We start from the raw sequence: 22,735 nt of genomic DNA, 5'->3' as shown, positions 1-22,735 counted from the left end.
CAGTTTAGCATTGGGACCCGAGTCTGAAGAGTCCCAACCCAAAATGTCACTTGTCCATTCCCTCCCCAGTTGTTGCCTGATCCACTGAATTCCACTAGCGCTTTGTGTTTTTCACAAGATTCTAGCATTTGCAGTCTCTTATCTCTATTTTAGTGCTCCATTACAAAATCTCCATGAAACAAGGCTACTTTGAAGGATTTCTCTTACATTTGAAACTGATGATATTGTATTTTTTTCTCCAGGAAGCAAAACGTTTTCAAAATGTTGATAAATCATGGATAAAAATTATGCAACGAGCTCATGAAATTCCAGGAGTGGTCCAGTGCTGTGTAGGAGATGACATTATGGGACAGCTTCTGCCTCATTTACAGGAGCAACTGGAAGTCTGCCAGAAATCACTAACAGGGTAAAAATTTCAGATTCTATACGTGCTGATGATCTGTGACTTGCGAGGATTGAGGTCAGATTCTTTCAAATTGTACTGGTTTTGTTTTTTGAAAGTAACGTAAAGTTATGGCATCTATAGTGACAGATGTTTATATTGTTTCAAGGATTCTTTCCTTTTGTCACTATGATTGAAGGGGATCAGGAGATAATCGAAACACACTCACGAGCTCTTCAAAGCTGTCGAAAGATAAATCTTCCAAACACAGTCTCTTGATTAATTAATTAATTTGTTTATTTTATTATTTATTTCGAACAGAATAAAAGAATAAAAAGCAAATGTGAAAGCATACAAAAAACAAAACAAAAATATTTATAAAGTGTCATAAACAATATCTATAAATAAATGAAATGATATGTGTCTGAAAAGGAGCAGGAAGAAGCCAAAGCATATTAATTCCCACCGCTTATTCAACTGCTTGTAATTATCTTATACAGATTTAGCAGCTATATGTACACCATATTATTTACATTTGAACACATTACAAAGTCATACAAAAAAGAAAAAAGAAATAATAGTTGATAGTTTCTTTATTGTAGTAGTAAAAACAGTAAGATATTCATCCAAACATCTTCTTGTATAAGTACATTTTAATCTTACTCGTGGTCATACTAGTACATGGTCGAAAGCTGTGACCTCTCCCCCACGTTTATTCAAACTAAACCAACTACTAGGGAGTCTGCGTGAGAATCCCAGCTGCAAACACGCCTCAGACTACATATAAATCCCACCCACATGATTACAGGCAGATAAAATTTAAAATTAACTGATTATAGTTATAACATACTGAGTTAAGCTGAATGGCTACTACATACCGGGCCCTAATTGTTCTGAGTATATTACGAGGCAATTACTAATAGACAATGAAAAATGTAGCTGAAAAAGCTTCACATATATATTAAAAAAAAATTAAACATAACATGCATTATATATCAGCATTCAGACTTCTTTAGCGATTCTTCCATCTACACCTTGGCCTTCTCGAAGCAAGCATAACTTGGTTATTGGTCTTATTAAATCATTGTTCTTAGTCTGAAGTCGTACTGTGCACACCAAACCCTCAACGGCAGGCATGATCCCCAGTATATAGTCCAAAACACAAAAGTCCAAAGTTTTGACAGTATGAAACTTCTTCCTCCATGTCCGATCAACTCACGGATTTGTCATAACAATAATGTTGATATGTGAAAATCCTTCGAGAGAATAATAGGATTTTTAGCAATAACGTTCACTGTAATGTTTTGTTTAATTTCCGGATCATTTACAGAGCTTTCAAATCCCAGCTCAAGCTTTGGCCATTCTCTGTCTGGCTTACGGAGAAATTCTGGTCTATTGATCCATCTCTTGTTACCTAAGAAGTGGTCTGCTGTTAGCCCTCTAGAAGCTTCATCTGCAATTTTCCTTTGTGTTAACATATTTCCATTGTGAAACAGTAGTAGCTCTCAATACAAAAGATATTCTGTTTGCTATAAATGTCAAAAAACATTTGTTCTCATTGTTAAAGTATTTAAGCACCGTCCAGAAGATAGATTCTTCCAGTTGAAGCTGTCGTTCTTTTTGCAATATTATGTCAACTTTAACAGCTAAAACTGCGGCAGTAAGTTCCATTCTGGGATTTGTCATTTGCATCAATGGTGCCACTCTAGCCTTTTCCATTAAGAATGCAACATGTACTTCATCATCATCATTATCTTAGATATGAAACAGTACCGTAGCCACTTTCACTGGCACCTGAGAAATGATGCAACTGCGCACTTCTGATCTGACCAAAGCTTGTAGGCTTCATGCTACTTTGAACATCGAGATCTTGTTAAGACCTGACAACCCATTCTGTCCATCGGTGAGAGGAAGTTTGCGTTATACGCTCACCCCATCCAAGTTTTCCTTACAAAGATCCTGCAAAATCAACTTGGCTAGGGGGTGGAAGATTGCAACCTTCACATGGTCCGCCCTGTTTCGATGAATGCAATCAACCCGGCGTCCACAATCAGATAAGATCAAATAGAACAAGTTGTCCTACAACTTTAGGCAAGAAGAAGAACTTGGCTGGCAGTGTAAATGGTGCAAGAAATCCCAAAGGGTCGTAAACAGAACCAATCACGGATAGGATACCCTTTCTAGTACATGGTGTCTCTTGAATCAAGATTCTGAACTTGAACACATTGGTTTCAACCAACCAGTGCAGTCCCAATGCTCTTTCCATTGGCAGATTGTCTTTGTCCAAATCCAGCTCCCTGGTCTCCTTGGCTCTATCATCTGGTGGAATGCTTTCCAATACAACATGGCTGGTCGAAGCATGAATCCTCCCTTATTGCAGAGGGAAGTCAGATGTTTTACCATTTGAATTGCTTCCTGCTCCATAGACATGGATTTTAAGCAATCATCCACATAGAAATTATTCTTCACAGTGGTTATCACTTCTTCTGGAAAGTGAGCTTTATTGTCCTCTGCAGTCTTCTTTATTGCACAATTGGTGATGACACTGCTCCAAAGAGAACCTTCATCCAGTATTCAACAAGATCTTGCTGTGCATCCCATCAGACCACCATAAAAATCGCAACTAGTCAATGTGTTTTTCTGATACTTTGACTTGATGAAACATTGCTTTAATCAGCCATCAAAGCAATCGGTTCTTGTCTGAATTTAATAAGAACTCCAATGAGTGAGCTGGTAAGGTCCGGACCTTGCAGAAGTTGACAGTTAAGTGATGTTCCTTTGAAGACTGCAGCACAGTGAAAGACTACCCTCAAGGTCCCTTTCTTCGAAAGATACACCCAATGGTGCGGAATGTACCAAAGCTTTCCATCACTTTGATTCAGCTGGTCTGTTGGTACCATTTCTGCATAATCATTGTCAATCATATCCTTTAGGAAAGACGTACATTCCTCATGAAATTTCGTATTCTTGCCAAACTTGTGTTTCAGATTCTGGGTACGTTGCTCTGCCATACAACAATTATTCGGCAGACTAACACTTTATTGTTTGAAAGGTAAGTCCAGACAATAGTGTCCGTCTATCATCTTTACTGGGTGATTCATAATATCCAAGAACTTTAACTCTTCCCTGGCCATTTCTTCTGATTCCTTACTGGTACTTTCATTGAAGTCATGATTGTATTGCTTGATCAATAGCTTTTCTAATTTACCAATAGATATTTGATTAACAACAGCAGCAGGGTAGTTCTACTGGTTTCTCCTGCATTCGTTGTTCCTTCTCAAGGAGCCATAGATAACCCATCCTAGTACAGTTTTCACAGCAAACGGTCCATCCCCTTGGCGTCTCACAGTCTGTAAAGGTTCAAATGCCTTCAAAGCATCCACTCCGATAAGTTGGGCGATACCAGAATTAACTTTAGGTATCTTGACATCCTTCAAGTAAGGCCATTGTTTCAAGTCCTCATGTCTGGGTTTATTTTGATGACCAACAGGCATGGTCTCATGTGTAAACGCCTCAGATATTGGTATAAAATTGTCTTCATCCAGACTAGATATTTCCCTGCTTGTAATGTGATGACTATCGCAGGATTTCTCCTCATTCATGGTACGCAATAAAATCTTAGCCTCTTCTCCTGTGATGTCCAGCCTTCTCATCAAGCTTTCTGTACAAAGGGTAGCCGAACTTCCATGATCCAAAAATGAATATGTTTGCAACACTGTATTTGTCTTGCTATTCCTTACCAGTACTGGTAGGATAGAGAAGTTACAGGTTTCAACCCCTGCCCCAATATGGGCAGTTATCTGAGGTGAGATAACAGCATCACTAGCAGCTGGTTTCTCCTTCTGTTCTATTTGCTCCGGCTTCTTCTGCACAGTGTGAAGTGCTTCAAGATGATCTTGCTTGCACTTATCACAAGTTATCAGACTCTGACAGTCTTCAACCATGTGTCCTTTTTTAAACATCCAAAACAGATTCCCTTCTCCTTACAGAATTCCATGTTTTCTTAATATTCTTTCTTCTTGAATTTTAGACACCACCTTATGGTGTGACCAACTTCATTACAAGGCAAGCAGAACCATCTTGGCTTAACAGTAGATGTATTTCATCCTTTTCGCCTTTCGTTTCTGCAGGTATTACAGTGGTAGCAAACAACTTCTCTTAGGTTCTGATCTTCCTTTTGTATAGTAAAGGTAAAACCTTTGTCAATAACCTTTAAATAGTTCTCAAGTTCCCAGTCGAAATCATGTAAAAACCAATTGAATCCGACTAATGCAAACAGTGTTTCATCATTCATCAATTGTATTATATTCAACTTGCAGTATGGGCATGTGCATGATAGCAGAAGTAACTAGAAATATTAACAAATATAGTGTGCTGACAAGAATGTTTAACTTTCATCTGTACTTTATTCTCTAACATTAATAGCATTTATAATTTCTGACCAGCCTAAACTTTAATATGTAAGTATTATGCTGAGTACATCCCCTGTTAATAACAAATCCACTGGAGATCTGCTGTCAATCATAATAAAACAATAAAAACTATCATGTGGTCCACAGATTTTCCTTGGAAATGTCCTCATGTTTTTATTTTCTGTTTTTACATTATTACTTTACAGATACCTGGAAAAGAAACGATTGCTATTTCCACGATTTTTTTTTGTTTCTGATCCAGCATTATTGGAAATCCTTGGACAGGCCAGTGATTCGCACACCATTCAGGTCTGTTTAAGCATTTTGTTTTTTGTGCTAAAGGCAAAAAAATCCGATGCAGCAAAAAAATGAATGTACAGGTCACCACCGATTTTCCAGCACCCTTGGTTCCAGAACCTTGCCATATTATTTGTTTTGCCAGCCCAACAGAGGTCAGGGTCTTAGGGGGCCAAGATACTGGCCGGGCACAGATGTTGGCTATGGCAACGGATCAGCTGAGCCGGAGTTCCAAAGCCCTGGCCGCAGCCGGTAAACTCGACCTGCCCATCGGCCGCGGATGTCAGCTATGGGAGCAGATCAGCCGACTCTGGCGCTGCATTTTCGGGGTGTCTGCCGGGTGGGGTAGGCGGTGGGGGTTTAAGTGTGTTCTCGTACTTCTGTACGAATTAAAGGAGGTGCCAGACCAGTATTTGCCGGAAGATCGGTGGTGGATCTGTATTATTTTTTTATGTGGCATCTAAAATACTTTGGTGATCATCTAGGATGGGTCAGATAACAAATATAAACATTATGATTAATAATTTAAAAAAAACCACTAGCCCTTTAAAGTCTTCTCCTTGTGCTGTTATATTTAACTTTAAAACAAACCTCAAAACTCACAAATTCACAATTATCACCTTGGGGTATAACATAGAGATTGAATGCATGAGAAACCTTATAGAATGGATTGTCATACTGTTCCTTTTGCCCATCATTTTGTATTTTTGCTCCCCCGATTGTTGAACGAATCACTAATGGGAGCAGCTTGTCTTTATCATCACATATAAAGCAAACATGATCTAGCATACCAGTAACAAATCTCCTCTCAATCTCTTTTGCCTCGGGGAGAAGCTGGAAGGATTGAGAAGCACCTCCTGCTTCTACTACCTAACTTTACCACTGACATTTCTCATGTCTTATAACTACAGCCAGGATGTTTAGGCACTAAAAAACTCTGAAATAGGGAGGCAAAAAGGCATATTAAATTACAAAAAAGGCACGAAAAATACATTTATTGACAAAACAAGGCATTTATTTCCACCAAAATATGGTTAAAAATAATAATATAAAGGTATACTACACTAAATGACCAAAGTTGCCTGGTTGCACATAATTACCAGCATTTTTTTCAAATTATCTGGTGTTAAACGATGCCGTCTGTCAGACAGAATATGCTTCAGTTGTGAAAAACCTATTTCTACCCCAGCTGAGGTCACTGGTGCATACCCAAAACAAGCTACAGACTCTATATTCATGTCGATATCTTGTGCATTACAACTACCTTTGAGAACTTTAGCTATGTTTTGTATTTCTTCAAGATTATTGTTAGCTAAAATCACTCTCTCACATTTTCCTTGTATGTCTTTACCTATATCGCCAGTAATTTTATGAATATCATCAGTTACTTAGTTGAAAACCTGCAAGTTATTCACTAATGTTTCACCACGTTTCTCAAGGGAAGTGATAGCTTGTGGAAAGTTTGCAAAATTGGAAGCAATAAACACAAGATCGCGGTGGAGGGACTTTTTCTGCATGATTTCACTGACGAACCTGACTGCAGCAGATTCTTCTTCTTCAAAACAGTTGACGATTTATTTTACCTTTTCAAAATTTGCAGCATAGTAGAGTACATGAGAGCAGTGTACCCTACTTCGTCAAAACAGGCTGAGGGGGTAGCGGAATCTCGTGGGCCATTTCCTTGAACAACTGCACACATGACGGTACTTTGAGGAATATTTTCTTGACATTGGAAACTAGGCGATCGACATTTGGAAACAAGCTACTTCTGTGCTTGGCAATTTTATGAAATCCTTGAGCTAAGCATGTCAAATGCAACATGTTGGGGAATAAAACTAAGTCACAAACAGAAGTACATTCACGTGGTTTATACCTTCTGGCCAAAATACACAAGTGAAGATGTAAACAACTGAGCAATTGTTGAGCTGTTTGACTTCCCCTATACTTCCGATGTCAACAAATACTCCTTTGATGGTTGACCTGCATCCAGTGTATCGATGTCCACATTAGCAACATATCTCCCCACAGCATCGGTTGTCTCGCCTATTGGAATTCATATTTTTGTATGCAACTTCATCTCTAATTTTCTGCAAAACAATGTTGAAGTTGATGTTAACATAATTTTTCTATAATGATAACTCGCTTGGTATATGTTCCTCTGTGTATTTCTCTAAAAAAACTCTGAGAGATTTGTTTTCCAATTTCCACAGTGGAATTCCAGCATCAATGAATGCCTTGCACAGATCACTCGAAAACTCAGATTTGCGACTGGAGCCAGCAGTAAATGTAGTGAGGAGACAAGCTTGGGTATTTTGCGTGGGTATTCTACACCCCAGCGGTATCAACATTGACTTCTCTAGTTTTAGATATCCCTTGTCTTCTCCCAGCTCTCCTTCTAGTCCTACTGAGTCCGCCTCTAAATTATTTTTTTCCCGTCCCCCCCCCCCCCCCCCCCACATCGGTCTGAAAAAGAGTCTCAACATGGAACGTTGCCTATTCGTTGTCTCGTTAGATGCTGCCTCACTCGCTGAGTTTCTTCAGCATTTTGTTTTTGTTTTACCTTCGATTTTTCCAGCATCTGCAGTTCTTTCTTAAATAGATCTTGGAGAAAATTGAACCAGCGGGCAGCGGCACACCAGCGGGCAGCGGCACACCAGCGGACAGCGGCACAAACGAATGAATGACCGATGGTGGCACCCCCCGTATTGCCCTGGTGGTGGAAGTTTTCTAATAAGTTATAGTATGTTAACACGTTAATAATAACATTAATATTAACGTGTTAACATAGAAAACGTCATTGTAATCACGGTACAACTAGAGAAAATAGCACGACTTTTTAGCAAAAGGCAAATAAAGGCTGATTTAGGCACTCGATCATGAAAATTCAATTCAATTCAATTCAACTTTATTGTCATTGCACAAATACAAGTATAGGTACAACAAAATGCAGTTTAGCGTCTGGTCATAGTCATAGTGCAAGATAGTAGAAGTAAAAATAAAAATACAAAGTTGGCATACAATAAAAGTTAAAAAAAAGTACTGGTTAACAATGTGTGGATTGTGGATGAATTAAAACTGATACATAGGCAGATAACTGTATACAAGTGGTAGAGTCTAAGGATGGCTAGCCTCGGGACTCCGAGTTCAGCAGTGTAATGGTGTTGTTGAAAAAGCTGTTCCTCAGCCTGCTTGTGCGACACCTGAGGCTCCTGCACCGCCTCCCTGATGGGAGGAGGGCAAACAGTCCATGGTTGGGGTGTGAGGGGTCCTTGATGATTTTCCCAGCCCGTCTCAGACACCGTTTTCGGTGGAGGGCATCCATGGCAGGGAGCGGGGCACCGATGATGTGTTGAGCGGTTTTCACCACCCGTTGCACTGCCTTCCTGTCAGCTGTGGTGCAGCTGCTGTACCATACCGTGAAGCAGGTGGTCAGGATGCTTTCGATGGTACAGCGGTAAAAGTTGGACAGGATCTGGGGGGACAGGTGAGCTTTCTTGAGTCTCCTCAGGAAGTAAAAGCGCTGCTGCGCCTTTTTGATCAATTTGGTGGTATTGAGGGACCAGGACAGATCCTCTGAGATGTGTACCCCGAGGAATTTGTAGTAGGAGACGCGCTCTACCTCAGCCCCGTTTATGTGGATGGGGGTATGTCTGCCCCCTCTGTTCTGGCATTATCCTGGTGAAATCATCAAAAAAGGCATGAAAAGGCACATGACATTTATGGCAAAATCCTGGCTATACTTATAACTCTTTTATTGCACCAATCCAAAACCTTCAAATTCTTCCTAATCTTCATAATAGATAAACGTGAGGTGAGCCACTTAAGGAAAATAAAAATATAACTTGCGCTTTAGAAAGTTGTATTGCGAGTTAGCAAATCAATAAAATGTGTTCATTAAGCTCTGGGATTTATTTCATTCTAGGCGCACAACATTCATAGGACTGAAATTATGTCAAACATTTATGAACTTTGTACAGTATAGCACATAATTTGGTCTCCATAATGATAAAAAGACATAGCATCACCAGAAGGAGTTTAGAAAAGAATGAATCAGTTCAGACAGTTATCTTTAGGCAAGCAAAGGCTTGGAAGTTTTCAAATAGGGGGATTTAAAAAGATGAATAAAATTAACTTAGTCACACTGAAGAAAATACTTCTGGGGAAAATAATCTAAAACTGGGGGGGTCATAAATGCAAGTCACTTTTGCATCTAATAGAAATATAAGGAGAAAAGTATTTTCTCAGAGACGCTGTGGAATTCACAACCACAGAAATTATTGAGGCAAATAGTTCACACAATTTCAAAAGGAAATCAGATGGTCACATGAATGGGAAATGTATGCTGGAAGGCCAATTAAAGATAAATAGCATTGAAATAGTCTTCTGCAGAGCATAAAATCTACTGCAGCATACTTGGCTGCATGTCACCTCTGTGCCAAATATGTCCTAAGTATAACTGTATTTTAAGTAATGAAAGGTTTAGGTTTATTATTGTTACATGTCCTGAGGTACAGTGAAAGGCTTTGTTGTGCATGCTGTCCAAATAGATCAGATTTTAAATACATAAATACGGTCAGTTCAAACTCAAGTACAATAGATTGAGCAAAGGGGAAGATACAGAGTGCATAATATAGTTCACAGCATTGTAGCACGACGTAGCTCATCAGTTCCTTAGACAAAGTCCAATGTCCTCGATAGGGTAGAGGTGAATTCAACAGTACCCTCGCTTATTTAAGGATCATTTGGAAGCCTGATAACTGAGGAAAAGAAGCTGTTTCTGAATCTGGCGGTGCGTGCTTTTAGGCTTATGTACCTTCTGCCAGATGTGAACGGAGAGAGGAAGGAAAGTTCAGGGTGGGACAAGACATTGATTATGTTGAAATGAGGAACTGTAGATGCTGATTTACAAAAAAGGACACAAAGTACTGGAGTAACTCAGTGGGTCAGGCAGCTTCCCTGGAGAACATGATTAGGTAACATTTTCGTTCATGACCCTTGTTCATTGATAATGTTGGCTGCTTTTCCAAAGCAGCATGAAGTGTAGATGAAGTCAATGGTTGGAAATCTTGTCTGTGTAATGAACAGGACTACATCTACTACTCTGCAATGGCTTGCATTCTTGGGCAGAGCTATTCCCAAATCAAACTGTGATGGAACCCGACATAATACTTTCTATGGTGCAATTGTTGAACTTTGCAAGAGTTATTGGAGACATGTTACATTTCCTCAGTCTCCTCAGGAAATAAAGGCATTGATGTGGCTGTTGTATCAATGTGGTTGGTCCACAACAGATCATCGGTACTATTAATGTACCGGATGAAACCAGAAACTCTCATCCATTTCCACATTAGCACCATTGGGGCATGTACTCCACCATGCTTCCTGAAGTCAATAACAAGCTCCTTCATCTTGCTGACATTGAGGAATTCTCTATCTCCTTCCTGTACTCGGTCTTATCATTATTTATGATTTGGTGCACCACAGCAGTGTCGCCTGCAAACTTGTATAGGGATTAGGGCCGAGTTTAGCCATGCAGCCGTGAGTGTACAGGGAGTAGTAGGGGACCGAGAATGCATCCTTGCGGGGCACCAGTATTGAGAGTTATTTTGGATGAGATGTTCTCTCCTATCCTCAATAATTGAGGTCTGTTGGTCAGAAAGTCGAGGATTCAGAGGCAGACCGGGAGCTGATTCCTTGGTCCTGGAGTTTGGAGATGTGTTTGGATGGGGATAATCGATAAACAGGAGTCTAACGTAAGAGTCCTTGTTGTCTATATGATGTAAATTGTCTGTGGATATCTCTGCCAGCTGATCCACACAGGTCCTGAGGACGTGGCAAGGAACTCCATCGGGACCAGATGCTTTCCGTTTCACTCTCAGAAAAGTCAATCTTTCATCTGCTTCGGTAACCGTTGGTACAGGTACATCTATGGAGCGGGTGGCATTCCACCACTGACCTTCTCTTCAAAGTGGATGTACATGCATTGAGTTCATCGGAGAGGGACCTATTGTTGCCAGAAATACTACATGCCTTCACTTTGCAGCCCGTTATAGTGTGCAAGCCTTGCCACAAACTACGGGCATCCGTGTCATTGCCTTGGGAGTCCAGATTTGTCCAGAATTCCCTCTTGGCATTCTTAGTGGCTCTGCAAAGGTCATAGATAGATTTCCTGTACCACTTACATTATTTGTGTTGAATACTGCAGACCTAGACTTCATCTGGGAGTGAACCTCAGGATTCATCCATGGTATTTGATTGGGGAATACAAGTATCATCTTCTTTAGAACACACAGTCCTCTACAAATTTGGTGCTAAACTTTGTGACAGCAATAGCATATTTATCCAGTTTAGGCAAAGATTCCTTGAATATGGACCAGTCCAACGAATCAAAGCAGCCTGGAAGCGTGTCATCTGTTTCCTCAGACCAGCACTGCACGAGTTTCTGCACCAGATCCTCTTGCTTCAGTTTCTGTTTGTAAACAGGGAGTAGAAGCACGGGTAGGTAATCAGATTTACCAAAGTGCAGTCTGGGATTGCAGTAGTTTGCATTTTTGATGGTTATGTAGCTGTGATCACGGGTGTTTAGGCCTCTTGTTGGCCAGAAGACAAACTGATAGTATATTGACAGCATTGTATTGAGGTCGGCCTGATTGAGTCCCCAGCTTTAGTTTAGTTTATTATTGTCACATGTACTCAGGTATAGTGAAAAGCATTTATGTTGTACGCTATCCATTCAGTGAAAAGACTATACATTACAATCAAGCTGTTCACAATGTACAAATCAAGATAAAGGGAATAACGTTTAGCGCAAGGTAAAGTCCAATTGAAGATAGTCCGAAGGTCTCCAATGAGTTACATGGGAGGTCAGGACCGCTCTCCAGTTAATGATAGGATGGTTCAGTTGTCTGATAACTGCTGGGAAGAGCCCTGAATCTGGAGATGAGATATTCCTTTTCAAACTTCTAGACCTCTTGCCTGATAGCAGAGGGGAGAAGAGGGAGTGGCCGGCGTGAGATTGGACTTTGATTATGCTGGTGGCCTTTCTGATGGAGACATTGGCAGGGAGGTTGGTTTGTGTGATGGCCTGGGCTACATCCACAACTCTGCAATTTATTGTGGTCTTGTATGGAGCTGTTCCCAAACATGCTGTAATGCATCCCAATAAAATGCTTCTATGTCACATCTGTTAATGTTGGTGAGAGTAATTGGGGACATGCCGAACTTCCTAATAACGAACTTCTAAGGAAGTAAAGGAATTTGTGTGCTTTCTTGGCCATTCAATATTGCTGGCCCACAACAAATTGCTTGTGATATTTACTCCTAACAACTTGAAGATTTCATCGCTACTTCGACAACATCAAGATCACATCAGCATTGAAGATTTTTGCACTTTAATACTTTTCATGAAAACCAACACCATCTCTTGATCTCAAACTGCTGCAGCATATTAGTATACCCTGCACTGATATCACTATCTTCCATGCCTTTTCCTTGATGAATATAGATATAAAGTACTAGTTTAGGGTCTTCCCATCATCCTCTGACTCCATATGAATTCTCCCCTTTATCCTTGAGCAGTCATAGAAACATAGAAATTAGGTGCAGGAGTAGGCCATTCGGTCCTTCGAGCCTGCACCGCCATTTAATATGATCATGGCTGATCATCCAACTCAGTATCCCGTACCTGCCTTCTCTCCATACCCCCTGATCCCCTTAGCCACAAGGTCCTATCATCTCTCTAGTTGCCCTCTTGTTTCTAATGTACATATAAAAAAACTTTGGGTTTTCCTTAATCTATTTTTCCAATGACATTTAACTGCCTGCTTGAGGTCTTACATGCTTGCTTTATATTCCTCAAAAGCCCTGTCTCATACAATTTTCCATCAGAATCCAAGCAGACAAATGACGATTGTGCTCTACTGGCTGCTCCACTGTGTTTCCTCCACTCTCAGTGCCCACCCACCCTGCCTTGTTCAGTGTTATTTTGCTTTGAATTTGAAAGATACAGCATGGAAACAGGCTCTTCAGCTCACCGAGTTCATGCCGATCATCAACCACCCATTCACTAGTTCTATGGGGCCAATTTAACTAGAAACCTGCATGTCTTTGGGATGTAGAAGGAAACCCATGTGATCACAAGGTGAACATGCAAACTCCACACAGATGGCACCAAGTTCAGATTCGAATTTGGGTCTCTGGCACTGTGTGGCAGCAGCTCCACAACCTACACTACTGTGCTGCCCTTGATTAAAAACTAGGCTTCACAGTACAGTTCGAAATGAGCCTAATATAGTGTTGTACAGTATTTTTAGTGCAATTGGGCCCACTTTTGTTCAAGGGTCATAATTTTTTTTTTATGCTTTGTTCAGGCTCATTTAGCAGGAATATTTGATAATGTAAATAAAGTGGAATTCCATCCAAAGGATTATGATCGCATATTGTCTGTTATTTTCCAGGGAGGAAGAACAAATTCAAGTGAGTTCATTCAGATTTTTTTTTTTTTTTAACCCTAGATATTGGATATTGTGTTACCTAGATATTTCATATTTGAGAGCATTTGAAAATAATTTTGAGATAGCTTGCTCTGTATTTCTACACTGGAGATTTAGGTCTGCATATTTGCAATTTTCTGTCTAATATGCCTATTTTTTTAAATGATTTGTTGTTTAGTTGGATGCCCCCGTGATTGCTAAGGGCCCTGTGGAAATATGGTTAAGTGACTTATTGCGTATGCAGCAATCGTCATTGCACACTGTAATCAAATTAGCATACTACAGCTTCAGTGAACCAGACTTCCAGCTAATACCTTTCCTTTATGAAGCTCCTGGCCAGGTAATCCAATACAATTATTGTCTTGTACTTCAGATGCATGTTATCACTGATAGCCTGGGTTAGCCAGGGTTAGATCTTCTATGTGTAACTGCTCTAAGCCAATTGTTGAAATCCTTTATCTTTGTATCTCCAAATCTATTTGTACAATCATTGTCCATTTCTTCCCCCTTGACTTTAAAATGCGGACTTCGCAATATTTCTTCAAAATCATTACACTAGTCAGTATTGTTAATCTTTTTACGCATGTACTGTGCGCCTCTCCTTACCTGCTGTCATCGTTCATCTCTTTAAAGAAACAACCCTTGCCTTTTATTTTGCAAACTGCCACTTCCTCTCTAACCTTATGGGCCTGTCGCACTTAGGCAATTTTTTTAGGCGACTGCCAGCGACTAGGACAATGGAATTCACCAAAGTCAACATAGGCGACAACCTATGTTAACTTGGCAACAACCTACGACTGCACCTACGACAACCTACGACAGCCCAAATTGTCGCCACTGTCGCAGAAAATCTTCCAACATGTTGAACATTTTTCGCCGACAATGGCGAGAATTTTGTTGTCGTAGGTTGACATAGGTGTTGTCGTAGGTTGTCGCCAGGTGTTGTAGGTGAATTCCATTAAAATTAATCCCTGGCAGTCGCCTAAGTGGGACAGGCCCATTACTTCCTCACCAAGTTTATCAGAAATGGTGTTGGTCTTGTCAGTAGTGTCACAGTTGCCCTCTCCTCATTCTCATCCACTTCACCTCCCAGTACTTTTCCACCGGTCCCTCCTTCTCCTCACCTGCCTGCCACTCCCCTCTCATCAGCCCAACTCTCCTCACCTGTTGCACTCAGTTGCCTCTGATCACCAATTAACCCGGTATATAGTTTCTCCTCACCATTCACACAGTGCCAGATTGTTCTCAGCATTCATGCAAGACTCTCCAGCGATTTCCCAACTGACTACACGGATTCGAACCTGCCTGCCCCTGACCATTCCGTCCTGTCGTCTTCCCGGATATCACCTCGGCCTTCTGTCCCCGACCACGGCCTTCGTCCCGTACCTCCTGGTTTCTGTCTGCCTCTCTCCTGGGCTGTTTGGTGTATCCCTGCAATGGCTCCTCGACTTCCTGCCTGGCTTTGACTCTCCTTTCGTCTGTCCCTCGCTGGTTTGTTTGCATCGTGTGTTGGATCTCCTGGTTACCGGACCTTCCGCTACCCCGACTACGTCTCCTGCCTGCCCCTCTTCGGAACCCTCGCTCAATCCTGAGCCTCTGTGTGAGTACGGTGTACCCATTCCTGTGTTAATACTCTGTGTTACAGTATCGTAATAAAGTTCATGACCAATTATACCTGCCTGATTCTGTGCTGCTATTGGGTCTAAGCTATACCCGTTACAAGTATCAAGATTTATAGAATAGTACCACATAGAAACAAGCACATTTGCCCAACTTGTCTATTGTGACAAAGATGCCTATCTAAGCCAATCTCATTTGGCTGCTTTTAACACAGATCTCTCTAAACATTTTCTATCCACATAACTGTTCAAATCACCAATGACATCCTATGAGATTGTAAAATAATGTTTCCTTTTTCTTCTTAACCTGCCTCCATCTTTTGACACAGTTGACCAAACCGTCCTCCTCCATTATCTCAACATCATTGTTCTAAAGAGTTGTGATAATATTCACCTGGTCACATTCTTATCTATTTAGTCATAGCTAGAGAATTGTCTTTGATGAGCTTCTTTCTGCGACTGTTTCACTACCCTTGGATCCCTCCTGTTTTTCATCTACTGCCTGAAATATTTTCCAGGAACTGAGTTTCCATTTCCTCGGATATTGAAGATGCCCAGCTGTTATCACCTCTCCTGTTGTTTATAAGATGCCAATTTGCTTGGCTGGAAATTTTACAAGCTGAACATTGGGAATGCCAATTTTCTTATCCTAGTCACCTAATTCATCTTCTTGCAATATGTCTGAAACTGAATTAAACTGTTCAATTTGGTGCAATATTAATCCCTAAGCCTCAACAGCGATAAGACAGAATTCCTCCTCATAGGCTCCAAAGCCACACTCAGCAAAATCAATAACCCCACTCTCACCATCGACGGCACCACTGTCTCCCCATCTCCCAAGGCCCGCAACCTTGGCGTGATCTTTGATTCCACCCTCTCCCTTGACCCTCACATCCGCCATGTCATTAAAACCTCCTTCTTTCATCTCCGCAACATCGCCAAACTCAGACCCTCTCTCACACCTCCCGCTGCTGAAAGACTCATCCATGCCTTCATCTCCTCCTGACTGGACTATTGCAACTCACTTTCTCCTTGGCATCAGCTCCACCTACATCAACCGACTCCAACTGGTCCAGAACGCAGCCGCCCAACTCATCACCCACACCAAATCCTGGCATCACATCACTCCAGTCCTCAAACAACTTCACTGGCTTCCCATCTCCCACCGGATCACCTACAAAATCCTGGTCCTCACCTACAAAGCCCTCCACCATCTGGCCCCCCCATATCTCACTGACCTCCTCTCCCCCTACCAACCTTCACGGTCCCTCAGATCCACATCAGCCGGTCTCCTCTCCATCCACAAGTCCAACCTCCGCAGTTTTGGGGACAGAGCCTTCTCCAGGTCAGCTCCCAGGCTCTGGAACTCCCTCCCCCAACTGATCCGCAATTCCGTGTCCCTCACCATCTTCCAGTCCTGCCTCAAGACCCATCTCTTCACCTCTGCCTATCCTTAGCCCCACGTCCCCCTCCCTTTTCATCTGTGCACTAATTGCCTCGTATTGTGTTTTGAATTGTATTCTGTCTTTACTTTGTGTACCAGCCATGTCTCTACTATGTATTTCATTCCCCTTGCACTAACAAGTCGCTAGCTGAGGAGCTCAACCATTTTTTGGCCCGGTTTGAGCTGAATGAGGCAGAGCCTGCACCTGCAGCCGCACCCAGCACCGACAACCCACCACTCGTTGTGAGTACGGAGGACGTCAGAAGAACACTCCGCAGGGTCAACCCCAGGAAGGTTGCTGGACCAGATGGCATCCCCAGAGCCTGCACCTGCAGCCGCACCCAGCACCGACAACCCACCACTCGTTGTGAGTACGGAGGACGTCAGAAGAACACTCCGCAGGGTCAACCCCAGGAAGGTTGCTGGACCAGATGGCATCCCAGGGAGAGTATTGCGAGACTGTGCAGACCAGTTAGCGGAGGTTTTTAGCAAAATCTTTAACCTCTCTCTGCTAACGTGCACTGTCCCTAAATGCTTTAAGACTGCTACCATCGTGCCTGTACCCAAAAAAACATTCATTACGAGCTTGAATGACTATAGACCTGTTGCTCTCACTTCGACCGTGATGAAATGTTTTGAACGGCTGGTCCTGGCCCACATTAAGTCCTCACTCCCACCCACCCTGGATCAGCATCAGTTTGCGTATAGAGCTAATAGGTCAACGGAAGATGCCATCAACACAGCTCTACATTCTGCACTGGCACATCTGGAGCGTCCTGGCTCATATGTGCGGATGTTATTTGTAGATTTTAGTTCTGCATTTAATACCATCATCCCCAGCAGAATGGTGGACAAACTGTCTGATCTGGGTGTTAATGCAAACACATGTGGATGGATCAAGGACTTTTTAACAGACCGCCCACAGACTGTCAGGATGGGGTCCAATTACTCCCCAGTCCTGACGCTTAGCACAGGAGCGCCACAAGGATGTGTGCTGAGCCCAATCTTGTATACAATATACACTTACGACTGTATACCAGCACACAGTACAAACAGGATCATCAACTTTGCGGACGACACAACTGTGGTGGGACTGATAAACAACGATGACGAGTCTGCCTACAGGGATGAAGTCCAAAAACTGACCGTCTGGTGTACCAAAAACAACCTGGTACTAAACCCATCAAAGACTAAAGAACTTGTCATTGACTTCAGGAGGAAGAGGAGAGAGGAACCTGCTCCCTTATACATCAAAGGAGACATGGTGGAGAGAGTCAACGACTTTAAGTTCCTGGGAATAAACATCTCCCAGGACCTCAAATGGCAAATGAACACCGTCACTCTCGTGAAGAGGTCTCATCAACGGCTGTATTTCCTAAGGTCTTTACGGAGAGCTAACATCTCACAGCCGCTGCTGTTGTCCTTCTATCGATGCACCGTGGAAAGTATCCTCACCTATGGAATCCTGGTGTGGTTTGCCAGCTGTACTGTGGCTGTGAGGAGGGCGCTGCAGGGAATTATAAAAACTGCGCAGCGCATTACAAACGCTAACCTGCCCTCCTTGGATGACATATACAAGGCCCGATGCTTGTGCAGGGCCATAAATATCAAGAAGGACACATCCCACCCTGCCAACCACCTTTTTACTCTGCTACCCTCCGGGAGGCGATTCAGGTCTCTGCAGGCTCGCACTGGTAGACTAAAAAATAGTTTCTACCATTGTGCGATAAAAGAGCTTAACTCCAATAGTGAACACTGGGAAGCAAGAAGTAACTTCGAGGAATACCGCTAAATTCTTTTAATCTCTTTTAAAAATGTATTTATATTCTACTATTAACTGTACATATGTGCATTGGTGTCGTGTTGTATTTCTTTTAACAGAGGAGAAGCAAATGGAATTTCGTTGCTCAGTTTTGTGCAATGACAATAAACATATTCTATTCTATTCTAATATATATTTTTTCCCGTTTCTCAGCCACTCAAGTGCTTATCCAACTGCTTTTTAAATGTTGTCTGAGTACCTGTTTTCTCAAACAGTATGGTCCAAATTGTAACCACTCTGTTTTAAAAAAAAATCTTCCACAGATCCCTTCTAAAGTTGCTACTCCTCACTTTGAACCAATAAACTCTGGTTGTGGACCCATTTGCCATGGGAAATGTTTCTTAATTTCTACCCTGCCTACGCCTCTCGTAATTTTGTTTGCCTCCATCAAGTCCCCCTCAGTGTCCTCTGTTCCAAGGAAAACAAACACAGCACATCCAATCTCTCCTCATAATTGATATGCTTCACCCGAGGCAACACCCTGGTAAATCTCCTCAGCACTCTCTCCAATGCAATTACATCCTTCCTTTGACTTTTGGTATTGATAATGGTTTATTATTGTCATGTGTGCCGGGATAAAGTGAAAAACTTAGTTTGCATGTTGTCCAGTCAAAATATACTATACAATCAAGCCATTGCACATGAACAACGGGTAGTATGATAGAGAAAAAAGATTGCAGAATATAGTTATAGCATATAGCGTTACAACTATAGAGAAAGTGCAGATTTTTAAAAGTGCAAGGTCCACAATGAGCTATCCAGGCAAATCATACAATACATGAGTACATTGGGTAGCACGAAAAGGAAATAAACAGAGTGCAGAATATAGTGAAACAGCTACAGAGAAAGTGTAATCTAAAAAAAGTTCAAAGGCTGCAATGAGGTATAAACGAGCGATGTCTTCTACATCGTGGGCATGTTTCATTGGGGTCACGTTATTGCTGTTGCTAAAATTGGTAAGATTGGTATTTTATCTTTATATAAAAAATGTCTTGACTTACTTTTTACAAATCAATATACATCACACTGGAGGTTTCACTGGTTCAAATTTTGTATACATATGATCTCGGTCTGTTTATTCCTACAGGTGGGAATTCTAGCTATCCAGATACTGTGGACACGGGACTCAGAGGATGCCATCAAAGGTTCAAAAGACAGTAAAAAGATCATGCAAACAACTAATCAAAAGTTCCTGGAGCTGTTGAACGCTTTGATCGGTCAAACAACTCACGACCTGACTAAGTTTCAAAGAATCCAGTTTGAAACTCTTGTCACCATTCATGTTCACCAGAGGGACATCTTTGATGAATTGGTACGGTGAAAGAATTATACGTGTATCTTAATTTCTGATTTCACTCGTTTTTATTATTCGTTTACATCAATGATGAATTAGCCTAATCGGCCAATGCCATTTACAGGGGGACATCTTGCTATTCATTTTTTTAAAGAAATTAACCATTTTTGTATGGTTTATTATTGTGCCTTTTAATCTTTCAAGAGCAATTGCCCCATGTAATGTCCCTTCCTTATTGGTCATGATCCAAGGGGGCTGGTTGGCATTACATTCATCCGAGAAGGGGTTGTTATTCTGTCTAGGTTCTTAACAATTGTAACCTAGACAGAATAATTGAAATTGAAAAGTCAAATTCAAGTACAATAGATACAGAGTGCAGAATATATTTCTCAGCCTGACAACATTTTGGCAGCTTATTCACAAACTATCAAAATTCAATTACATGGTGCTTAAAAACACATTGCAAAAACAGATTCCTACACAAAGATATTCCCAGTATCTTGAGATTATTGCTTCATTCAGTCACTGTTTGTGTTGGAGGGAATATTATGTTTCACCTGTCACCTGAATCTGGCATGCACGTGGGTGCCCAGAGTGAGGGAAAGCCGGGCTTACTTGAAGTTAGAGAAATCAATATTCATACCACTGGGCTGTAAGCTGCCCAATCAAAATATGAGATGCTGTTCCTCCAATTTGCGTTTAGCCTCACTCTGACAATAGAAGAGGCCTAGGACAGAAAATTCAGTGTCGGAATGGGATGGAGAATTAAAGTGTTTAGCAACCGGTGATCAGGTAGGTCCAGGCGGACTGAGCGAAGATGTTCAGCAAAACGAATGCCCAGTCTATTTTAAAGATAACATTTAATAAGGAGGACAGTCAGACTGGTCAGAGAACTCGGATGGGGAAGGAATGGAGAGAGAGGGAAAGCCAGGGTTACTTGAAGTTAAAGTCAATATTCATACTGCGGGGTTGTAAGCTGCCCAAGCAAAATATGAGGTGCTGTTCGTCCAATTTGAATTGGGCCTCACTCTTCAGGATGCACAGGCCAGAAACATCTGTATGGGAATGGGAGGAGGCATTAAAGTGTTTAGCAACCGGGAAAAAAATGTATGTTTAGGCGGACTGAGCAGAGGTGTTCAGCGAAACGATCGCCGAATATAGGTTTAGGCAGACTGAGCAGAAGTATTCAGCGAAACAATTGCCGATATGTGTTACAAATATTCACAGCACCCACAGCCTATTATATTATTTGTTTCATTGGTTACCCATGGATATTACATTCTTGAAATAATTCATCGGTTCTCAATGTTTCTTTGTAATAATTTATCCTGGATGGATGGGTGGGTGGATGGATTTTGGTGCGTGGGTGGATGGATTTTGGTGAGTGGGTGGTCCAATAAAGATGGACGAGTTCTTTAAAGAAAGGGAATGGAATTCTTGTAGGTTTAACATTTTTTGCAATCCCTAGTCCCAACAGTTTGAGGAAATTTGGCTTATCAAGTGTAGTATTTAAATTATGGGATTAGTGAACCAGAGAACTGCAACAGCAATCCAAAAACTTGAATTACTATTCGAACATCACAGTTGTGGAATTAAATTAAATTAACAGTTATCAGAAAAGTCAAGAAAGTCATTAACAATGATGCCAACAAAATTACTAGGCTCTTGTAAAATCCATCTGGTTCACTACTATCAGTCTTTACCTGATTTTTCTTAGACATATGGAAAATTTTCCTTCAGTCTACCGGATCTGTACCGCTTAGAATTTTATATACCTCAATCATGCCCACCTAAGCTCCTCCGCTCCAGGGAAAACAGACCCAACCTCTCCAGTCTCTCCTCATTACTGAAACATTCCATCCAAGGCAACATTCTGGTGAATCTCCTCTGCACTGTTTCCAGCACAATTATGGATGGGCAATAAATACTGGCTGGGCCCTGCTAGTGATGCTCAGACCCTGTCAAGGCCTTTTATTATGACAAACTGGAAAAAATACTTGCTGAACCTCGTATAAAATGTGGTTGTTGCAGTCACTGTTTCATGTTTATTCATTAAATTACAAGTTTCTTAGCTGGTGACAATAAAAAATGATAGGTCTATGATTTAATGCCACTATGCAAAATGAAATCTGCTTTTTAAAAACTTTTCCTTGTTGGTAACCACACTGCCTACTGCAGATAATCTGTTTAAATTTTAGACAATTTCGATAATATGCTGTTTATTATTTATCTGCTTCCTTTTATCTTGATAGGTAAAAATGCATATCAGAGCAGTGACTGACTTTGAGTGGCTGAAACAATGCCGAGTTTATTTCAGAGAAGAAACACAAGATATAAGAGTTGGGATTACTGATACGGAATTTATCTATCAAAATGAATTTTTGGGTTGTACTGAACGATTAGTTATCACACCTTTGACAGACAGGTGAGGGTGGGCCTTTGATATTTCATTACATGTGTTTTCTTTGTTAAAATTGTCTGACAAGCATTACCTTATTTTCTGGTGTAGTTTATTTACTTTCTCTTGATTGATTCATAAGCAGCAGGCAGAACAATATGTTATTGGAAAGAGAATCAAAAGTTTATGATACTTAAAGCCCTGTGTCACGGTACGAGTTCATTCCAAGAGCTCTCCCGAGTTTGCCTGATTCGAACTCGGAGATTTACTCGGTAATGGCCACTCGTCGGTACTCGGGGCTCTCGTGGACATTTTTCAACATGTTCAACGAGTCTTCCCGTGCTTACCTGCCGTTAGCGAGTCTTCCTGACTACGTGCCATTAGCGTTATGACCCGCTAAGAGACGTCCCCGAGCTCCGATGTACCCGCTACGTTCAGGACACGGGGTCACAGTTTAAGGATAAGGGGGAAATCCTTTAGGACCGAGATGAGAAAAACATTTTTCACACAGAGTGGTGAATCTCTGGAATTCTCTGCCACAGAAGGTAGTTGAGGCCAGTTCATTGGCTATATTT

General features: G+C 41.4%; 1 protein-coding gene across 1 annotated transcript in view; it reads left to right on the top strand.

Annotated features, from left to right (window-relative positions):
• LOC129697508 (dynein axonemal heavy chain 8-like) overlaps nt 1–22,735 on the top strand; it is a 641,267-nt gene that overhangs the window by 360,142 nt on the left and 258,390 nt on the right. Inside the window, 7 exon segments of the mRNA XM_055636144.1 lie at nt 243–406; nt 5,001–5,103; nt 13,461–13,541; nt 13,543–13,566; nt 13,762–13,923; nt 19,556–19,780; nt 22,015–22,187. Of these exon segments, the coding sequence (XP_055492119.1) occupies nt 243–406; nt 5,001–5,103; nt 13,461–13,541; nt 13,543–13,566; nt 13,762–13,923; nt 19,556–19,780; nt 22,015–22,187 (932 nt within the window).

Source organism: Leucoraja erinacea, chromosome 5 (assembly GCF_028641065.1).
Source record: "Leucoraja erinacea ecotype New England chromosome 5, Leri_hhj_1, whole genome shotgun sequence".
Taxonomy (NCBI): Eukaryota; Metazoa; Chordata; class Chondrichthyes; order Rajiformes; family Rajidae; genus Leucoraja; species Leucoraja erinaceus.
The sequence above is the reverse complement of the archived record's forward strand: the minus strand, read 5'-3'. Positions and strand labels throughout refer to the sequence as shown.